The following is a 20364-nucleotide window of genomic DNA, read 5'->3' as shown; positions in this document are numbered from 1 at the left end:
CTGAAGTCTACAGCACAGACTCATTATTACGTTACAGGAGAAAGGGAGTCTGGCAAATTGTAGAATTTTACTAATACCTTAAGCATGCTATGAAAGGTTGGAAGACTTGTTATCTACACTTATATTTAGTAAATGAGAATCTGATTTAAATATTCCATTGTCCAAAGTGAAGAAAACTATTACATTTGTCTTAAGCGCTTCTTAGACATTTTTAATGTGGTCAAGAACAATGTTAGAAACAGAAGGGTAGAGGCAGAAATAGATTTATTCTGTAAAACAGGAATGAAGTGCTACCTTGCACAGGCAGTTACCAATTTTATAATAAAGTCTCTTGGACTAACTCAGGCTGTATGACAACTTTTATAAAGGGGGTGAGAGCTGAGACCCTTCTCATGAAACAGAATAGATTTTTTCTTTACAGTTGATAGTGACGTAGGTAGATCAGTTTCTGAGGATGAAACTTCTCTCTGCACAGTGGACACTCTGTCTACAAAGAAAAAGACATTAGACAGATGTACTGAATTGCTGTATTTAAAAGTTTAAAAAAGTCCAAATATAACTGTTTAGCTACGTCTAGAAAATAATCAGCATCCATAATTTAAAAACAATTTTTTTCAGTCCAGTTTGTGATGCAAGCTTAACCATGTAAAGCACTCTAAGCTAGCACAATTTAAAGAGCAACTTGAGGTGATACAAGTGCTTAAAAACTACATGGTTTTCTTTTGGTTTTTATTTGTTTTTTTTTAATCTAGGTGGCAATACTACTACTTCAGTTAATTTTGCTAACAAGTGGAATCAGAAAAAAACTACAGTTAGAGCCAGGATGAGGAGACATTTACTCATGTACACTAGAAGTAGTATTTAAAGATAGCGACTGTGTGTTATAAGGTATTCTTAGTTCTCTATATCAGAGCTCTTAAATTTTTGTATCTTTGCTCAGTGAATCCAGTAGGAGAGTTGGAGGATTTATTAGGTTAGCACATTTCAAAAGACTAAAAGTTACTGAAATGGTAACAATTGTTGTCAGTGTTAAGTAAAAACAAGCTTAAGTGTCTGTATCTGCAACAAATCCTGTACCATGGACATTGAACTGCTCTTCAAGCAGTAAATTAGTTACCAAAGTCTTTAGGGCAAAGAATAAGATAAAGATTCAATTACAGTGAATGGATGTTTTCAGGTCTGAAATGTCACTGTGTAATGCATTTTTAATACTGGTTACCCACAGATATGTGCATCTAGGACAGCTTTAGAGTTGTCAACAATGCAAAAAAATGGTCTAAAACAAATGTCCTCTGACAGATAGAGCTCTATTGTCAGCTCGTACGCACACTGAAAACTGACAACTGAAATTGTCAGTAGTCCTTTCAGTGTACTTATGCTATATTCAAATTCCTATTGCCTCCACATTATTTGAAGATACTTCAAGCAGGGACTCAGTAGGGCAATTTCTAATGCTAACTCATTTGAAGTTCTTCTTTAATTTTCCTGTCAAGAGGTGTTACAGGAAGTGAGGACTAATTTTCATTCTAGATTACAAGAACAACTTTTTTTTTTTTTCAATTGATGCCCAACCACGTAAGGGACCAAATAAGCTTGAATAAGGCCACAGTGCAAAAGTATCATTTACCTAAATTATACTAATCAAACTTTGAAAATGTTTGTGGAAACTTTAGTTCATTATGCTTCAGATTCCTACTGGAAACTATAAAAGCCCAAACTAAAATTTTGGAAGGTAGGTACAAATCAATTTTGCATCTGCTTGCTAATTATCAGCTTTGAGTTTGTAACATTTGCTGCCTGCATTACATTTCTCTTTCACAAACAAACAGCTGATAAGCTGAAAAAAAGTAAGTGGAGGGGCAGGTGGTATGATTTGTGTTAGGCAAAGTATATATATATATATATATTTTTAAGGATTAAATGAATCTGACTACTCCATAAGAAAAGCATCTATTTTCACAGCCTTGGAAAACACATCTGAGTAATTAAATAGATTACCACTCCTTCCTGCAGCTGGCTGAAAGTTTCTACCACAGCTTCTGATGCTGTTGAGGCAAGACTGATGAACGTTAGCTAGGTCTTTACAAGCAAATCTGAAGTGACTCTTAATGTTTCCTGATTTCCATCAGGATGGTGTTAGCAAGGCAGTAGCTTATCATAAGCTGCACTCTATTTTGTGTCTTCAAATGTGAATCTATTGTAGAACTGTAACAGCTTGCACAGCTGTGACCTTAGTGCATTTAAATACGTGCCTTTGGCCATACTGATTTTAGTGTCAAGACAGATTTTGGAGAGAAAGGGTGTTATTTCAACACTTAGGCTGACAGGTATTTTGAAATAGAAATTTCATCACGTTTACCCCTTCCAGCCGCCATTTGTCCTTTGTACTTACTCTGGTGTTACACCACTCTGTGATGCATTCCCAGCAGAACAGGTGGCCGCAAGGTGTGGCTGTTGTATGTCTCCGTTCTTCCAAACACAAAGTGCAGCAGGAGTGGCGCCCAGTAGTTTTTTCCTTGATCGTATTTCTAATTAACATAGTTATACATTACTTAATTTTATTTAACCTGCTTGTAAGAAATATTTGCTAACACATTGCTAAAGCAAACCCCCTCTCAAAGTATTAACCCTTTTTGTGAAGATTTCAAAAACATGAAAGCAAAGCATAAAATCTAAGAGATGTTTAAAACAATGAGGAATGCATTAAATGTTACATTACATCAGGTTCTTACTTAAGTCAAAGTATCACTCCAGTGTTCTCCCTGTTCATGAAAGCTATTACACTTCCCAGCATTGCTTCCACCTCTTTCCTAGTAAGTAAAAATCATCGTACTTTTGATGAGCTAGGTTGCGGTGTAGTTTCCATTCCTGCCTTGCTCTCTGCTTCTGTTTGAAGCTGTACATCTGAACACCAATTGTTAGAAGAAGATGGAAGAGTGAAATTATTCCAAGAAACTTGTAACTTGATCGAATACTCTGATCTTCTCCTTGCAGTCCTCCAAAACGCAGCTACATAGTTCACAAAAAGAGAGATGTTTTGTTACTGTGGTTTTATGAAACTGTGCCACTCCTGTCCCCATATCAATAAACTCTTTACTTGGGATTATCATTTCTGTACAAAAAATTGATATGTTTCTAGGACTCATCAACTTGCTACCTCTCAGGAGGTCTGACATGTCCTGGATGCATTGCATTCAGCCAGCCTACACTTAAGTGCTCTTTGTGCAAAGATCGGTTGTCTTGATGGGTCTGTCTGTCTGTGAGAGCTGCTGCTTTAATTGGTTTGGTTTTTTTTTTTTTTTTATGTAGCTCTGAGCAAGTGGTCAGACACCTCTTTTCCACATTGACATTGGGAATTGTTGAGGAGTTATCTGTCTATACATATTTCTGGGCCAGTGCCTGCTGTTTTTTGGAAATACAGTTACTGAAAAGATAATGTGAAATGAAGCTCTTTATATAGAAAAAAATGCTATCTAAACATGTACTGAGCCACTTCTCTGTTTTTCTGTATTTGCAGAATACTGCCTAGTCCGGTCTGTCTTCTGAAGTGACACAGGTTATTTACTTCTGACAGTACATTCACATTTATTAGCCATAACCTTTTAACTGTAGGGACTCATTACCCCTCTACATAGCATTAAAAATTTCCCTCTCACCCAGTCTGCTCTGCCCATATTCAGCTACAGCCAAATTCTATATCCCTTTTTCACACGTGGCGTCCCAAAAGACACCAAAATACTGCAGTGGACACCATCTTCAAACAGGAAATACATCCACTTACATAGGTGATTCCTGCGATTCTTTTAGACAGGTGATAGAAAGTGCCGTTTATGTAGAATACTGCCAGATGTAATCGATGAAGCAAAGGTATGCATTGTTTAAGAACATACACAATTTGTAAGACTCTTTTCTTCTGCTGTTCTGTAAACTCCCCAACTTGTTTCTGTATCCAGTTTCGTATTAAGGTCCTGTTGGATAAGCCAGGTGCTGGGTTGCTCTGTGAGGTTCTGGGCTCATCAGCTTCCATCTGCAACTCATGTTCCAGATGCAGGAATCCCTTTTCTAAGCAATAGGGTACTACAGCGTGAAGAGAAACGAAGATGGCCCGTCGAAGAAAAGAAGGTACCCTTTTCTTGGTTGAGTCAACTTGAACGATGTTAACATACTCTTCACCCAGAGTCTGATAACCTGAATAATGCGAGTAACAGAAAACATGCAGGGTAAGACAGCACTTGCAGTGTCACTCTGTACGGTTGAGCAGTGGTGATGGGCTGCCCAGGTCAGAACACTTCAGGTTTCAGAAATAGTTGCATTTTTCTATGTTCAATGAGGGGGGCGTTACATTTACATCAGTATCTGCAGCATCAGTATCTGCAATGGTTTTAGGCTTAAAGCAGGGATACTTTTTCATAGTGTCATGCATCCCTTTTAAAAAGAATTTTGCTTTTAAAAGAACATACATCAGGGTTGATAAACTGCCGGACTTGAACTCAAACTTCTGACAATTTAGTGGTTTCATCTTTAATAAAAGGCAGTTATAGAAGAACAAAACAAAGGAACAAACACCCCACATTAAAGAAAATCACCGTCAAGCAGTCTCATTCCAGTTGGTGGTCGCCAACAACCGGCTCATTTCTCACTTTAGGTGGAACGCTGGCTGGGAAGTGACGAGGCACGTTACCTGACAAAGTGGTAAGGACGAAGTAGGCTACATCAGAAAGCAGTTCAATCTCCTTCCTCCATTCCAGCCACTTCTTGGCACCTAAGGGAGGGGGATCCTTGCAGTCACTTGACGTGAAATTCGGACAGAGCTCAGCACTGGACCAGCACCCCCCCGCCCCCGCCATGGATCGGCCCCCGCCATCACCCCATCCCAGAGCTGTCAGGTACCGCGGCGCTGCGCGGGGGGGGGCCGGGGGGTCCGCTGCCGCCGCCGGATTTCGGAGCGACTGAGGGAGCCATTACCTGCGAGCCCGTGCAGCGCGGTACCGGCCCCGCTCCGCAGCCCGCTCCGGTACAGCTCGTCCTTCTGCCCGCCGCGCACCAGCTGCGCCGGGCCCGCCAGCGCCATCGCCCGCGGAGGGAGACGTGACCCTGCGTGGGGGGCGGCCCGGCCCTCAGAAGGGGCGGGGCGGCCTGGCCCGGCCCCCAGAAGGGGCAGGGCGGCTCCATTATGGCCGGCCTCCCACGGGGAGGGCGCCGCGGCTGCTTCCCGCCGCGGGGCGGGGGCCGCCAGCCCGGGCCGCCTCTGGCGGAGGTAGGCGGCCAGGGCCGGGCGAAGGCGGGAATCCGGCCGCAGCGTGTCAGCCGGGTGGTTCCCTTTTGTGGTTGATTCGCAGGTAAAATAAGGGATTTGCAGAGAGAAAGATGAGTGAATTTAGGCGTTAGGCAACGGAGTTTCTGATAAAATGCTCTGAGGTTGTGTCTAGTTGTGAATTTATTTAGAGACTTGAGCGTGGACTCTTGGCCTTATTGGCCTCTTGATGGAGACAGGCGGAATTGCATTGTCTGCTATGAGGCTGTTTAGGTGTGACTAGTTTTAACTCTTTTTTTTTTTTTTTTTTTTTTTTTTTTTTTTTTTTTACATCCCACAAACAATGGCTTTTTTTTGACAAAGGTAGCAGCATTTTGAAAATGCTTGCTACCTATAAGCATCTTGAAGCCCAATACATTCATTTTTGTCAAAATATGGGTTGCATATATTTTTTAGCAGATTTTCATGTCACATAGTTATGAATTAAGTTGTGCAACATGCTTAACTGAAGGGGAAATTAAACAGTTCTGCAATAAAATCGATTTAGGTGAGAAAACTACTTACAATTGGATTAAAATAGGTGTTTTCCAGAAGAGTTAACAGGCTAATATGAAAGTAATGTGAAGGACTTGGAGCTTGTACTTTTTTTATTTCTTCTCAGTGCTGAGAAACAGAAAGAAAGGCTGCCTCCTGACGAACACAAGCAAACTGGATATTTGTAGTCCTTTAGTTTTCAGCAGTCTGTTATTAGCAACACGGCTTGTGACATCAAAGTTCTAATTCAGCTGCACCAAAAGCTGTAAATTACAAGCAAAGCTGTGATGAATCTACACCCAAGTAATGCATTCCTATTCCCTCCCTCCTTGCTCCAGGTGCAACTCAAATTTTTATTTGCTAGCGTATGGAATGGTGTATAACATAAATGAAACTGCAGATCGTTCTTTCTGTAGCTATAAAATTAATGCAATTAAGGAAAAACATTAGAACACTTTATTTAGTAAAACAGTAGAGGGAGCACCTGCATAACAAAATATCCCATGTGAAATGGATATGGAATGTGAAATTTTCACATCTGTTGTGCACTTCCCGCTTAAATTTTGATGTATCATGGTGACCTGATACATCTCAAGTTAAGCAACTTGAAGCTGCTACCCTAAATTACAGTATTTTTTAAAAATGCAAAACTAAAACCAATTGACCAATCATTGGATCATTTGGTTCAGAATTCCAGTTCACCTCATACTCCCACATGTTTTAATTTTTGTTTTAAGTGAGAGCTGTGATTTCCATGTTCTCTCATGTGTCTAACAGCTCAGCTGTTAAGAAAAATACATGGGAAGGCTGTGGTTAAAATTAGGGGACTTGGTAACTTTCGCACCACAAAAACATTGGTTGCTATTTCAACATTGCACAGGCAGTGCAACAAGTGTATCCTAATCATAGTTTAATCTTTCCACTGACTGTGATAGGTAGTATTTCCTTTGTCTTGTGTCCTATGATTTCCTTCAGCAATCAAGAGGTTAATATCTCTTAAATCAGTTGCACCTGGGAAAACTGGAACATAAGCTAGGGGCAGTTAGGAGCAAAGGGTGATATTTCCTTAGAGCAGCTAACTCAGCCTAGGGTGACACCCGCTTGATTGGGAAGAGCTGTTAGAGAAGTTGATCAGAGTGCCAGCTGTAATTTCTTGTTTGTGCTCTGAATGAGATACATGTTTTATGAAGTGTGCAAGGTAAATGTTTGTTGCCATTTTATTCGAGAGGGTAAATATCATTTTCTTGCTTGATAGGTCAGGAAACCAAAGAAGAGCTCAAGAGATGTTTTTTGCAAAGCTGAAGTGCTGGCTAATAATCACTTACTTATTGGATTGGAAACCATTTATAAAGCTGAAGATAAGTTTAGGCTTCTGAAGGTCAGATTTTCATTCCTTAAAAATTTTATATTTGGAGGGGTTGTGTGGTAAGTAATACTATTTCTTTCTCTTTTTAGTAGAGTTAGTTATTTTTAATAGCACAGTCAAAGCGTATCTGAAAGCTGTAAGAAGAATGAGGTAATAAACTTACAGTGCAGTAGAAGTTTACGTAACTGATTGCAGGATCTATTCTTACTTTTTGCAGTGGAAAACCCAAACTGACCTTAATAACAGCTGAAAATCCAAATTGTAAGCAGTTTTAAGTGCTATATGGTAACTGCTTCCGTTTTGTGTGTGTTTGTCTGTTCTTTGCATCGGTATTTTATGAGGTCAACTCATTAATTATTTACTGATCGTTCTGAATTCACGCTGTTATCACAGTGTCATGAAGAAATTGAGTTCTATGTAGGATAAATCCTGGCATTTTTTGTTTTGGGTTGTTGAGTTTGGTGGTTTGGTTTTTTTTTTTTTTTTTTTTATTTGCAAACAATGCTTGCAGTATTTTCCAGAGCTACCTGCAAGGTAGCACTGACTTTCATAAGCACAGTGTTAGGCTCTGATATGTTGTACAGAAAGGAGTAAATTCTGCAATAAATAATGATTTGAAATTTCTTAAATTAATCCATATTAGGAAAGATGTCTCTGTGTGTATGTGTTTATTTAGTAATTTATTTTCTATTTAGTCACATTGAAATATAGATAAGCAGCTATTTTTTTCTGTCCTGTATTTCCCCTAATAGCTTCACATCCTTATTTTGCAGAAAAGAAGCTAACATTCTGTAGCTTCTGTTTATAAATGAAATAAATGATAAGAGGAGACCACGAGAGAGTAGTTATTGAGCCTGAAACAGGAAGACCTCTGTTCTCAGCCAGACCAACCCTCACTACTGATAAGAAGTTGCTCTTGTGAATAGGTCTATAGCCGACAGCCTTTTTTTTTTTTTTTTTTAATAGTAGTACTTTAGTAAGGGAATGTTGATTTCGCTCTTTGTAAACGAATAACAGTTAAGAAGTGTGAATGTTCAGGAAAAAAATACAAAATAGGCAAATTAAAACAACAAAACAATTTAAAGCATTAGGTAGGACTGTTAGTTGAGAAGTAACAAAGTGAAATAATTAAATATTAAACGTTCAATCGTGCAAACTCTTGGGGATTTTCAGGATACTTAACTAGTGAGAGACACATCTTTATTTGTTCTGCCTTCCACTTTTGCCCGATTTATTCTGTCTCTCACTTTTTTCCCTATGTTCTTCCTGTTACTGCCTTGGTAGTGCATAGGTCATGCAGTGAAATTTCTTCTGCTGTAGCTAGATTTTGCAAGGGAATAAAAAAAACCCGCTGCCTGTGGACGGCCAGTGTTGTGCTGTGCATGTCAGTCTAAACTCAAACTTGTGTTTATTCTGCACATTTTGGGTAACTTCTCTTTCTCTAAGCAGGTTGCAGGAAAACAGTTGTTTTAGTTTTGTTTTGTGAAGCTGGGCTTATTAAACAAAAGGACTACAAAGTGTTACTTTGCACAGTGATTTGTGACTGCTGATTAAAAGTGAGGCTGAAACTCATTGGTAGTGAAATCAAGTTCTGTACATATCCACACTGAAAATGAAACTGTTCAGTGATCATATGGGAGTGAGAACCGCTGGCCAATTCTTCAAAGTCTGAGGAAGGGAACATGAATTGGCAAATGTTTTGTGATGTGTGGAGTATTCAATGAATTATGCCTTACTTCTTCCTTCCTTCCTCTTCCTCACCTCTGTATGATTCTGCATACTTCCTTTTTGGAGAATAGTGATTTTGAGAAAGCACAGTTGTTCTATGAAAATGGATTTGTAAGTGATCCTTTCTTGGTAGTCCTATGAATGTGACATGAGATGGTTCCTGTTCTAGCACTGTGCAGTGTTTCTGTGTGTTGGTGTAGCTGAGGCTCACCTCTCACTTGAAGGAAGCTTTTTGTATTTGCAAATGTTGTTTCTTCCTTTTGTTTTATCTTTTCCTTTTTTATGTTTCTACTATGTAGAAAGTTTAGATCTTCTGAATTAGCCCTCGTTGTTGTTTTACACTGAGATTTTTTCCGTTTGCTTCACAGAATTTGCTATACATAGAATTTGGGCTAAAACCTGCAACACTTACAGACAATACTATTTTGTACAATGGGGAACATATAATCCCCCAAATAGGAGTACTTATTCATTGCTCTGTGGGGGGACACAACCCCCAGACAAAACCTGCCAACAAAAATTACTGCTAGGACTGAGGAGCAGTGGAGGGAAATTCTACAACTAGAATTGTTTACACCACCACCTCCCATCCAAAAAAAAAAAAAAAAGTATTTCATAGTGTCTGGGATTATTCCATGTAGGTCTGGGCCAAATCCCACAGATTCCATCCTATGGCAAAAGCAAAATAATGAGTTAAAAGACTTAGAAAGGGAGAAGTGGCTGATCTGAATGCAGACTGTACAAGTAGTGCGTTTTTGTAAAATAATGAACTACCGCTTTTTCCTAGCCTAGTACTAAGCAGTTAAGGGTATTAAGCTGAAAACCCACAGCAGCCGTACCTTAAGGACCTGAGGCTCTAGTACCTTTCGAATGCTGCTTAATAACCTGATGAAAGTCTCTTGAATACACTGCATCATGAGAGTTATTATAGAGATTGTTGGCCTACTGTGATCGTTTACCAGTGTCATGGTCCAGCTGATAGTGGAAGTGACATAGTAGAACACCCTGGGATGGACACAGCTGATTGTTCCCTTCATCACATACAGCAACATTGGACTAATGTTAGTTGTTACACATTAGTGTGCGAGAAAAATATCTGTTTCTTCTGCTTTGTGTTCTGATTTATATTGTCAACTGCAGAAAACTGCCATATCTCTTAAAATTTATCTGCTGTGTTTTACTTAAGCTTTTATAAGACAAATTGCTGTGCAGACTTTATTTCCATTGCATGCTTTTCTACTTTTTCTTATAACAGACCTGATAAAGCAGTGAGTTGCTTCACTGACATTAACATAAGGAAGTCCAAAATGTAAAACAAACTCAGCGTGCAGTAATGATTAACTTTTCCTCCCACATGTTGCTTGTCTGTGCATTATTAAATATGGTTTAATAACTGCAGACCTGCTAGTACTGAAGAGGCTTGGAGCGCAGCTTTCAAACCCGGCAACAGGCAGATGTTTCAGCTTCCAACCGGAAGAACAGGTTCTGCAGATGTGAAAGGAACGAAATGTCTGTTCAGGACTGTTACCACCCTCTGATTCCTTTGCCTCCTCCCACTTTGAACTTGTTACCCTGGAGCTGAACTGTTTGAATAAGGGCTGTAAGAGGTGCTTTGTGATCAGTGAGCTGAGAGCCCTTAACATGTAAAATGCAGGGGCGGAGCCTTCGGCCTCAGACTTTGCAGTTCCGTCCCCCCCTTTTTTTGTCACGCTTGTGAAGGTTCCGATGCACCGTGCAAAGAAGCTGGGACAGCTTGTCTGCGCTATCCAGAGAGAGGAGACGCAGGTGTGTGGGGGGTTTTGTTTGGTTTTGTTTTATTTTAATTTGCTACTTTCTCTTTCAGGAGTAATTTTGGTCTACTTTTAACACTTTTGCTCACTCTTGGAAGTTAGCAACAAATTTTATAATGTGCTACAGCAGGAATATATATATATATAGCTTTATGATTGCAACAGAGTTTGCTGCTACTTTTGTCTTTTTTAAGGAAGAAGGAGAATGGAAAGAGTATGATGTCTAATGCTTGTTTTATTGTGGTTCAGGAACCTTGGAATTCTGTTAGTCCTCAGTTTTTTAAATTCTCTGAGCTCGTAGGGATGAAGCAAACTGCATTTGTGATTTAAGTTTAGACTTTTCGAACTGGACAATTGCTTTCTTCAACACAAGAGACTAGCGCATTTGTTCCAAAGTGATAATCTGAGCCGAGCTTTCACAGGTATACTAAGCCAAAACTAAAACTGACTTGGATAAGAGAAGTTGATGTAACAAACTTTAGAGATTTAAGTAAAATACCAGTTAAGTAATATAACCTGGCTGATTCTGTGAATAAACAGTTGCTAAGTCTTGGAGCAGAGACACACACGACCCTTTGAAAGAGTATGCATTGTTTGGCTTCTTCCCCCCGCCCCCCCGCCCCCCCCCCCGGTCGTTGTTTTGGGCTGCGGAGAAGGAATTTTCAGTTCTTTCCTGGCATAAAAATGCGGGCTACGATTGCAGAGATATGGCAAATAATATGGATGGCCAAATTGCTAGTGCTGTGTATGCTTCAAATGCCTCGGGCTCCAGAGTTTAGATGTAGGTCTTAAACATACCCCAGATCCTAAGGGTGATAATTTCTAGACTCGTGTTTTATTTCATGGTAGAGGTAGATTCAACTGTTAAAAAATAAAGTAGAAGTAGAGTAAGATCCACTACTGACTGTGTTAAGTTTGAGATAAGAAACTGATGCCGTCTTCAGAATCTAGCTCAAAGTTAAGTTGTTTCTTCATTGTTCAAAAGAAAGTGGTCAAAGTTTTGTCTATTAAGAGAGCTTTTTCTGTTCTTACTGAGAGGAGGAAAAAAAACCCTTTGGCTGGGGAGAATTCTTTTTTGCCTAGTAAGATAAGGTATGAAGGAACTGTTCAGTCCAAATGAAGGACAGCGGGCTGTGAGGGAAGGTCAGTGGCCACTGATGAAATGTCCTAGTTATCTAAGTGCGGGCAAGATTGCGTGGTGTCATAGCTGCTGCATTCTAATGACCTCAGTACCAGTGTGAAGAACAGATGAATACATGCTAGCTTGTCTCTGAGCTCTTCAGTATCTTCCGTAGGTGAACTACTTGTTTTAGATTGCTTCTGGGCACTGGAGGTTGGTTAAATGTAGACTAGAGACCGTGACTGGATATAGCTACATTTGAGTTGGCAGGCCAGGTAACAGTGGGCTCTTTTATTTAATAAGAAAAATATTTTACCATATTTTTTCTACTTCTATCATACATACTTGTATAATATAAATCTGTCTAACTGAATTTTGAAACACTAAAGGGTTGCTGATTCTTACATTTAATGACTATGTTGGGAAGAGCAGCTCCTGTAATGCATCGTATTTTGATCCTCAGCCCAAAGAATCTATCATTCCAATCACCTGCCTAAGGTGTGGCTTCCTGTCTAAACCTAGGAGAATTTAAATCTGAGGTTTGTTTCGTTAGTTTGTCTAATCCTTATGTTACTCTTGGAAATTTTTTCTCTGATTGTTGCAACTCATGGAGATTCTCATTTTGTAGAATCACAAGTCTTCCAGGGCCACAGATACATGGATGGTTTGTTAACTCATGCCTTGTCGTTGGTAAGTAAATGAGAATTTTCAGTGGAATGTCTTGCCTGTAAATTTGTGTCAAACCTATTAAATTCATGTCCTAGAGACCATTGCAAAATTTTCAGTCATTCCTTGCTTTTGGATGGTTTTTGTTCTGGCTTTCCCAAAAAGATAACTTTCTAGTTTATGGCCAAGCGCCTTTTATGTTATCTGAAAAGGCTTTTGCTGTCTTCTTATGTGGCATTCATAATTTCTGTGATTTATGCTGAATTAAAAGCTACTGCATACTTACCCTAAATTGTCTGAGAGCATCAAAGTGGATGTAGCTGCAGGAAGTCCTTCCCACTGTAAGAAATTGTTGATAACATTCACATTTTGTAAAAAGCTGTAGAGGTGAAAGATTTAAATTATTTTTATAGAAGAATATTTAATCTTGATTAGGAATAAAAGATACAGAATGTATGGTTTTTCTAAAGTTCTATATTCATGGTTTGCAAACATTACAAGCTTACTTTGTTTTTAAAATGAAAGGTACAGAGCACTCAATTCTTAAATATAATTAAAAGGGACCAACTTATTTGTGAATATCACTGCAATTTCTTCTTGTTAGTCCTGTTAATTTGTCCAGAGCTGAGAAAATGTTCAGTGGGTAGTAGGATGAGGCTGAAGAGATTTTTCAGTGAAGACAGTCTCTTGGTTACTAAGGATCATCTGAATTTACTGCAATACATTTGTCATAAACTAAGATATCTCAGTTCTACATTGGTTATCTATAAAATAACCCACTGCTTCCCATGATATACTTCAGATTAATCTGATCTTACTGTTGTAATATATTCTTCAGTGTTATGCCTGAATTTCCTTTTGCTTACTTCCTCTCTTGGCCCTATTTGTGAGTTAACCCCTGCTCCCTTTGATACTGCCTGCCGTGCTCAATGATAGCAAACCTTCCTGCATACTACTTACTGTGAATAATTCTTAATGGCATATATGAAGTGAGTAGTAGATATAGACCATGCATTCAGGATCGGATGATCGTGAAGAAAAGGCTTGGATAACGTGAGCCAAGTCCTGTTCCAGAGGGACAGCTATTCTCCCTCCCTGGCCCCTGAACCAAGCATAACGTATGTGGCCGCTTTGTGGAACATCTCAGCACAGTATTTGCTGCAAGTCATGATGAAGTTCTGGACTTCCACATCACTGCCTAGAATATAGACTCTAAATCCATAGGGAATTTCCAAACCTTTTATTCATTGTTTAATCTGCCTCCATTTTGTTGGGGTGGAGCACTTGCCTTCAGCACACATAAGTACACAGTAAAGTCATTGGATAGGTACCTGTAAAACTGCAGGCTGTGACAAATCTTTTCACATGCTTAGGCAAAGTTCTGACTTCTCTTCCTGTTGTTATTCTGTATGTTACTGTCTGGCAGGCTGCACATGAGTCTGTGCATTATTGACAGAAATTTTGTGTGCAGACATCAAAACAAGCAGGTCTAACATTTCAGCGTTTTGAGAATGCTGGTTTCTGTTTTCTGCAGGAGGCATAATGGCTAACAAAAGGAACAGTGGTAGCTGGAATTCACACTTGAAAAATTCTTTGATTTTCAAATAGGAATTGAACCAAAATCCTGAAGTGTTCACTTAAGAGATGAGAAAATGAAGAGGATAGAGTTCTGGATGGGGAGATGATACTTCAGGCTACATGTCATGAACAACTTCCTCAGGTGCAAAATGGCCACAATAAAATACACTCTGTGACTCAAGTGCATCGGGCTCTATTGACAAGAAGAGCTACGTGAGAACTTTGTTGCTATACCTCTAGCTGCTTGAAAGTAGCCTGCGGGCCTTTGGATCGCATTTGTTAAAGAGCTCACTGTTTGATCCCTCTGAGGTTGGATTTCAAGCAAGTATGAGGTAAATGTTAAAATAAGCATTGAAATAATTTTAGAAGTGCAGTTTCCTTATATCTCTGGGCCTGAAAGCATTAGCTGAGTGAGGCTTTCAGATCTGTTTGAGTTAGAAATACAGCATGCAATGTGAGAGATTGCTTTTTGTCTACCTGGTTCTGATCTAGCCCTGCATTTCTTTGTCACAGCCTCACTCACTTCCATTTAATTAAGGAATGGCTCCTGGAGAATCTTCTCACATCTTAAGTTGTCAGGGAGCTCTGGATTACCTCAGAAATTAAGAGGGAAATCAGGTGGGAAGGTGAAGGAGCTTTACATGTTAACATTCCTGGGAGAGATTGGAAGTGCTGCAAAAACTATGTAGTTCCCAGCCTCTCCAGCTGTTGTTTGCCGAAGGCCGTTATGCGGAAACTTGCAATACCACTTTTTGTGTTGAATCTGATGTTAAGAGGATGTCTCTTCATAGCTCTCCTTGCAGGACTAGTTAGTATAAAATAACTTAAAAGAAGCTCCTCCCTGCCTCTTCTCCCCTTCAATGTAGTCCCCCACCCCGACTTGTTATTCCAGATTTCCTAGTGCCCTTAGATGTTGGAATATATGTTCTAGAATTTTTCTCTGCTTTTAACTGAAAACATTCGTATTCTGTTTGTGGGGAAAAAAAAATGGAGAGCAAGGAGTGGAGCCTGAGGAAACAATGGAAGTGTGCAATTGAGGTGCCTAGAAGCAGCCTGCAGAGGAGCCAGTGAAAACCAGAGAACTTTGCAATGTGTTATCTGCTGGTATTATTTAGTGAGATTGCTGCAAGAACTAAGTGAAATACATTCTGCTTGATCTGGTGTGTCAGGGATATGGCTGCATTGGATTGGACAGAGGCAGCTGGCTATGAGTGGAGCTGAAGACAGGTTGTCGGGTGGCTGAAATTGCCAGGAAGGCTTGCATAAACTCCTTGGGCTTTGGAGTGAGTCTCTGATAAAGATGGGGTTTACTGACTGTTGTAATGCCCACTTAGAGCTGGCCTCTGGTGTGTGGATTTGGGGGTGGGGGTGTGTGGTTTTTCTTTACACTTAGAAACCACTTGGTGGATTTGGTGCTATACACCTTGGATAGCGAGCTTGCGTTCTATGGTTTTGGTTTTGTGTCATCCTTTGTTAAATAACTTCATAGGTTTTTTGTCTCCTACAGTATAAAGTGACCTATCCCACTTCTTTCTTCCCCTCCTGAGCTTAAACAGATTCTGAATGAGATGAGGTTATTGAAATAATGTTATTTATTGACTAACAAAGTACTAAAGTCCACAATAAGGTGGTGAACAAAGCAGAGCTGTACTTTAACATTTATTGCGTTAGACTAGGGACTTGCTACCTTCTAGCAAGTTCACTAGTCAGTGTGTGTCACTGCTCTCTATTTGACAAAATGGGGATGGATTGAGTGGTTCCCAGACCATTTATCTGACAAGATATATTCATTTTATTTCCTATTCTCTCTTACTGTTGTTCTGCTTACACTTTTGTATCTGGCCCTACTAGGCATCCTCAGGAGAAAGCTGGTCATTTGCCACTGACTTGCAAAAGGAGAACACATGTTGCCACCTCCTTTCTGACTCCCCCAGCCTAAGTCATTCCTTACTATCTAAGAGATTGATCAGTACAGCAATAAACTGCTATATAGAACTAAAGCAGCTTGATTAAAGGTCATAGGCATTATTCTTAAAATAAATTCCTGTCTCTGTAGATGAGGCTGAAAAAAAAAAGTTGGACTTCTGGAGAGTGACCAAGGCTGCTAACCTAATTCAGAGTATGACCATTATTAGTGTTATAGATCTCTTGATTACAAGAGATTGCAATCTCTTGCTTGGCATGGGAGCCCATAATCTGCGTCTCCTCTTTAATGTGACTCACAAATTCCCATGTGCAGTAAAAGCTTAGCTTTTCCAGCAATAGTCACTTCCTGTCTGTCTCCTAACACCGAGATCTTCCTCTCCCCATTCCTTCTCTGAGGCTTTTTGTTTTTCACGGGCTATAGTATGAAACTTGTAGTTGCAAAGTGCTTCTGAGCCAAGCTATTGGATGAGATTTAAAGACTTGCATAATTAGGTCCCTTTGCTCTTTTAATAAAAATTTCTAGTTTTCCCTTGCTGTTAAGAAATGCAAGTGTTCTTAAGAAGCAAGAGGCTGCTGTGTGCTGTGTTGCCACTGTCAATTCAGATAGGTCTGGGAACTGGCTAGCAACAAGTAATGATTGTGAAACTGAGGATTTTTGGCAACCCAGGATAAATAGGAAAGGAGAGGACAAACAAGTCTATCCCTTATATATAGAAATCGTTACAAATTTTTGTTTTGTAAAGTAAATGCTAAAGTAATATGGCACAGTCAATGTAAGCCTGAAATAAATTATTTGGATTTAATAAGAAGTCTCCTTACTTGCATAAGGATTATTCAGTTACATCATTCAGCAAAAATGCAGGGCTCTCCTGCGTGTGCAGCTCTAGGTGAAGCTGTAAGCAGTGGGTGAAGAAAAGCTGACCAATCTTAAGTGTTCATTTTAAGTAGGATGACTGTGTTCTGGATGTAAGGTGTATGCATCAGGCTGCCAGGAAGATATTCTGATGTCCTCTTTTCTTTATTACCTTTTCTGTGCTCTCCCTTACATTTTTAATGGAATTGTTTTGCCAGAGAACTCTGTATCACATGCCAGTTTGTTCTGTGCATGCTCTGTCCCTTGGGAAAAAGAATGTTGTATCACACCCTAAGGTGTGTGCTTACCCCCTTCTTCCGTAGGACTGAAGCAGACTTCTTTCATTTTGCAGTTGCTTTGGATGTGAAATAACATGCCTGGGCGTGCAAGTTATCTTGAATGGAATTGCCTAGTGAATGGAGTTGCATTCTTTAAAATGAACAGCATGTCATAGTGAACCACAGTAGAGTTTAAAAGCAAATCCCAAGTCTCAGATTCAGATGCTTTAAAGTATTTTTTTTCTCCCATTTGATCTTTTATCCTATTGATCTGTTTCCTGATCAAAATATTCAGGTTTAAGCGATGTCCTGGGTTTTTTGTTTCATCCACAGTATCAGTGTATCTGTTCTGGAAGGATATCAGAGCTTGTCTGAGTTCTGGAGGGTGCCACACGATACCTCCCTGAACACAAAAGCAGATCTTTGGGGGTTAAACTTTAAATACGACAGTGATATAAAAATGGCTGAAGGATTGTTAATGGTGTACACAGCTTTCTTTTTTTTTTTGTCTGTAAGTGATACCTATCAGGCCTCTAGAGTTTTAACTCCTGTTTTCTACGGGAATACGGAACCTCACACAATAATACACAGGTGGGGCTCTCAACCTGAGCGGTCAGTTTAAAGCTTGTTCATGTGGTCTGAACAGATACGGTTGCTCTCTTTTGACTACTTTGTGACTTTTGTCAATGAGCAGTGCTATTCTCAAAGGCCAGAGTGTTTCCTAGTGTAACAGAGGTGAAATGTTTTTAGAGAATGTAGCTGATATTTTTCATCATGTGATCTTCACAAGAAATTTTCCAGGAAAGCCAACTGAGCTTCTTTCATTTACTTCAATAAGAAATCTGCCCCCCGAATCTTGTTCTGAGATACCAATTTGAATCCTGCTGTATTTTAAAGAATTAACTGTGTACTTTTCTGTTGCTGCCCGGGATTTTGGGGGACATTGAGCTTGCTGTTTTGGGGAGGGAGGCCAGGGCCAGACCTGTGTTTAAAACAATACAGGTATGCTGAAGAGGAAGAGGAGAAGAGAGTGAAGTCTGAGGTCCTGATACAGAAGTCCCACTCAGTGGGACTGAGTGAAGAAAGAACTTCTTTTGCATGAAAACAGAAGACATTTAGAGATCAGCTGAGTCACAATAGCTTCACTTTCAGATCAGGAAAAAAAAGTAAACAATGTGAATCTGACATGACTCAAGACAATAAAAAATTCAGGGAGCCATATCCTCATACAATGTGAAGTACTACAGCTTGTCTGCTTTCACTGACGTGATGCCAGTATGTACCAGCATGAACAGCCCATTAAGTCTTCCTCAATCTCATGGATATGTTCTTTGGTGTATAATGAGTCACAGTGATTGAACTTTGTACAAAGGAAATGGCCTCTCAAAAAAAACCCCTAAAGCAAAGAAGAGAGAGAGTCTGGGAAAATAACTGCCAACCAGTTCATCTTTCTGAAAAGGAAATGGATAGATCCTGTGTCAATGTTAGAGCAGTTTAATCTGTCCTATGAGCTGTGGCTTCCTGGATTAATCTCAGGGTTAAACACTTAATGCATGTATACCAGAAATGACGCTTTGTGGCTAGTGGCTATAAAATTGTGGTTAGGCGAAGTTGCAGATGACCAAAGCAGACAGATAACTCGCTTGCTGCGAGGCAGTACCTGTCAAATGTAGAAGTACTTGCTCAGGTTATGCAATGGAGTAGCTTTAGAAATGCTGTTGAGTGCAGTTTTGGCTTTTTCAGTTGATTTAACTCCTGAAATTACTTCTAATGTTTAGCTTTGGTTCTCTCTTAAAGCTCTAAAAAAAACCCTTCTGGAGTCTCTTCTCATTCACTGTAAATCAGGGGCCAGGTACAGTGAAAGCAAATATACTGAACAACTGTGCACTTATCTATCTACCTATAGCTACGTCACATCTTCCTTGTATTCAGTCTGCCTTTCTTGACATTGTATATTTTGTCATGCTCAGGAAATTTTGAAGATAGTTATTGAGTAGGATGGGAAAGTTCGACAAGGAAGCTTTGGTACCTAGCTTTGGTTTTGGAATGTATAGGGAGAGGCTACAGGGGAGTGATCAAGGCAGGGTCATATCTTCAGACTTTTCCTCAGCTATGCTCTGTCTTGCCATATTTTGTCTTCAGGAAAAGTTTACGTAAATGGAAAGTATAAATAATGTATGGGCATAGCAGCCACAACAAATGTAACAACAGAAAAGTTTAATCTTAAGCAAATGTTGCTCACTTTATCTGAGAACAAGGGCTTTACTGTTAAAGCATTTGCATGTTTTAATGACCTCACAACTGGATAAGGTGGTGCTGTTAAAGGAGTCTGACAGCTCTTTGTTAACTTTGGGATCTTTGATAATTCTACAAAAGCCATTAACAAAAATTATTCATCTTGTATTTTAATCCAGATAAGGACCTGGGGGGTTACAGGGTCATTAATTCTCCTGATGAGTATTGTACAATTTCTACCTTAAGACATAAATTCATGTCAGTTCCTGGAATAATTAAAGTCTGAGGGAACCTCAGAAGGTGGGTCATTTGGTACAGCCTTCTGTGCAAAGCAGGATCAGCACTGCATGCAGACCAGGCTGTCCCTTCCAATGAGGAATCTGGTTCTTTGTAAATCGTTTGCGCAGTTGAATACTGAGTTTCAGCAGCTATATTCAGATATCTTCTAGTCACTGACATACAGAAATGTTTGAGGTAGTGTGTGCACTGACTATCTTCTGGCTGTGTGGTCTTTTTCTTTGGTTTAACCTTATTACAATGCTCTTGCTCTGTATGTAAAAGCTAGGATAATTCATTTGCTGAAGTTATTTCTATTTTTTTTAACATGTTGTTCTTGTTTCAGTTGCATTAACCCTTTCAGGGAGACCTGTACGAGGTACTGGGTGTAGAGATAACAAGACTGTCATTCCTAAGAGACTTGTGTTTAAGGATTTTATAGGTAGTGGGTAGACATCAGAAAAAAGGGACAACTCTAATTCCTTTAAAAAAATAAAGAGAACAAGGTATGCGTGGTACATGCTTCTTTGAAGAACGTGTGCTAACCAGAAACAGAAGTTGTTTAAGATTTTCTTCCATTTTAAAATGTCTGTTTGTGTTCACTCACAGTTGAAACAGACATACTTAATTTTGGAAGCTGCTTTACCCCACGACTTTCACACTGAAAGGCAGACACACAAAAAAAAGGCTTTTTAAAATTTGCTTTGGCTAACTCTTCAATATCTGCTTTGGATTTCAGAATCCTCCAGAAATTCCATGT

General features: G+C 39.5%; 2 protein-coding genes across 2 annotated transcripts in view; one reads left to right on the top strand and one right to left on the bottom strand.

Moving 5' to 3' along the window:
- Window positions 1–372: 372 nt before the first annotated feature.
- On the bottom strand, window positions 373–5098 carry PEX10 (peroxisomal biogenesis factor 10). Its single transcript, XM_086764406.1, has 6 exons — window positions 4966–5098; window positions 4682–4762; window positions 3782–4188; window positions 2834–3009; window positions 2393–2528; window positions 373–487 (listed from the first exon to the last, which is right to left on the bottom strand). The coding sequence occupies exons 1-6, from the start codon at window positions 5069–5071 to the stop codon at window positions 416–418; spliced, it is 978 nt and encodes a 325-aa protein (XP_086620532.1). The 5' UTR covers window positions 5072–5098; the 3' UTR covers window positions 373–415.
- Window positions 5099–8170: 3072 nt separating this feature from the next.
- Window positions 8171–20364, top strand: part of PLCH2 (phospholipase C eta 2) — a 102093-nt gene continuing 89899 nt past the window's right edge. The window contains exons 1-3 of the mRNA XM_086764471.1: window positions 8171–10667; window positions 12421–12482; window positions 13993–14368. The gene's annotated coding sequence lies outside the window, so the exon portion shown is untranslated. The remainder of the gene's footprint in view (window positions 10668–12420; window positions 12483–13992; window positions 14369–20364) is intronic.

This window comes from Chlamydotis macqueenii, chromosome 21, assembly GCF_036417535.1.
Source record: "Chlamydotis macqueenii isolate bChlMac1 chromosome 21, bChlMac1.mat, whole genome shotgun sequence".
NCBI lineage: Eukaryota > Metazoa > Chordata > Aves > Otidiformes > Otididae > Chlamydotis > Chlamydotis macqueenii.
This window is presented reverse-complemented; position numbering and strand designations above follow the sequence as displayed.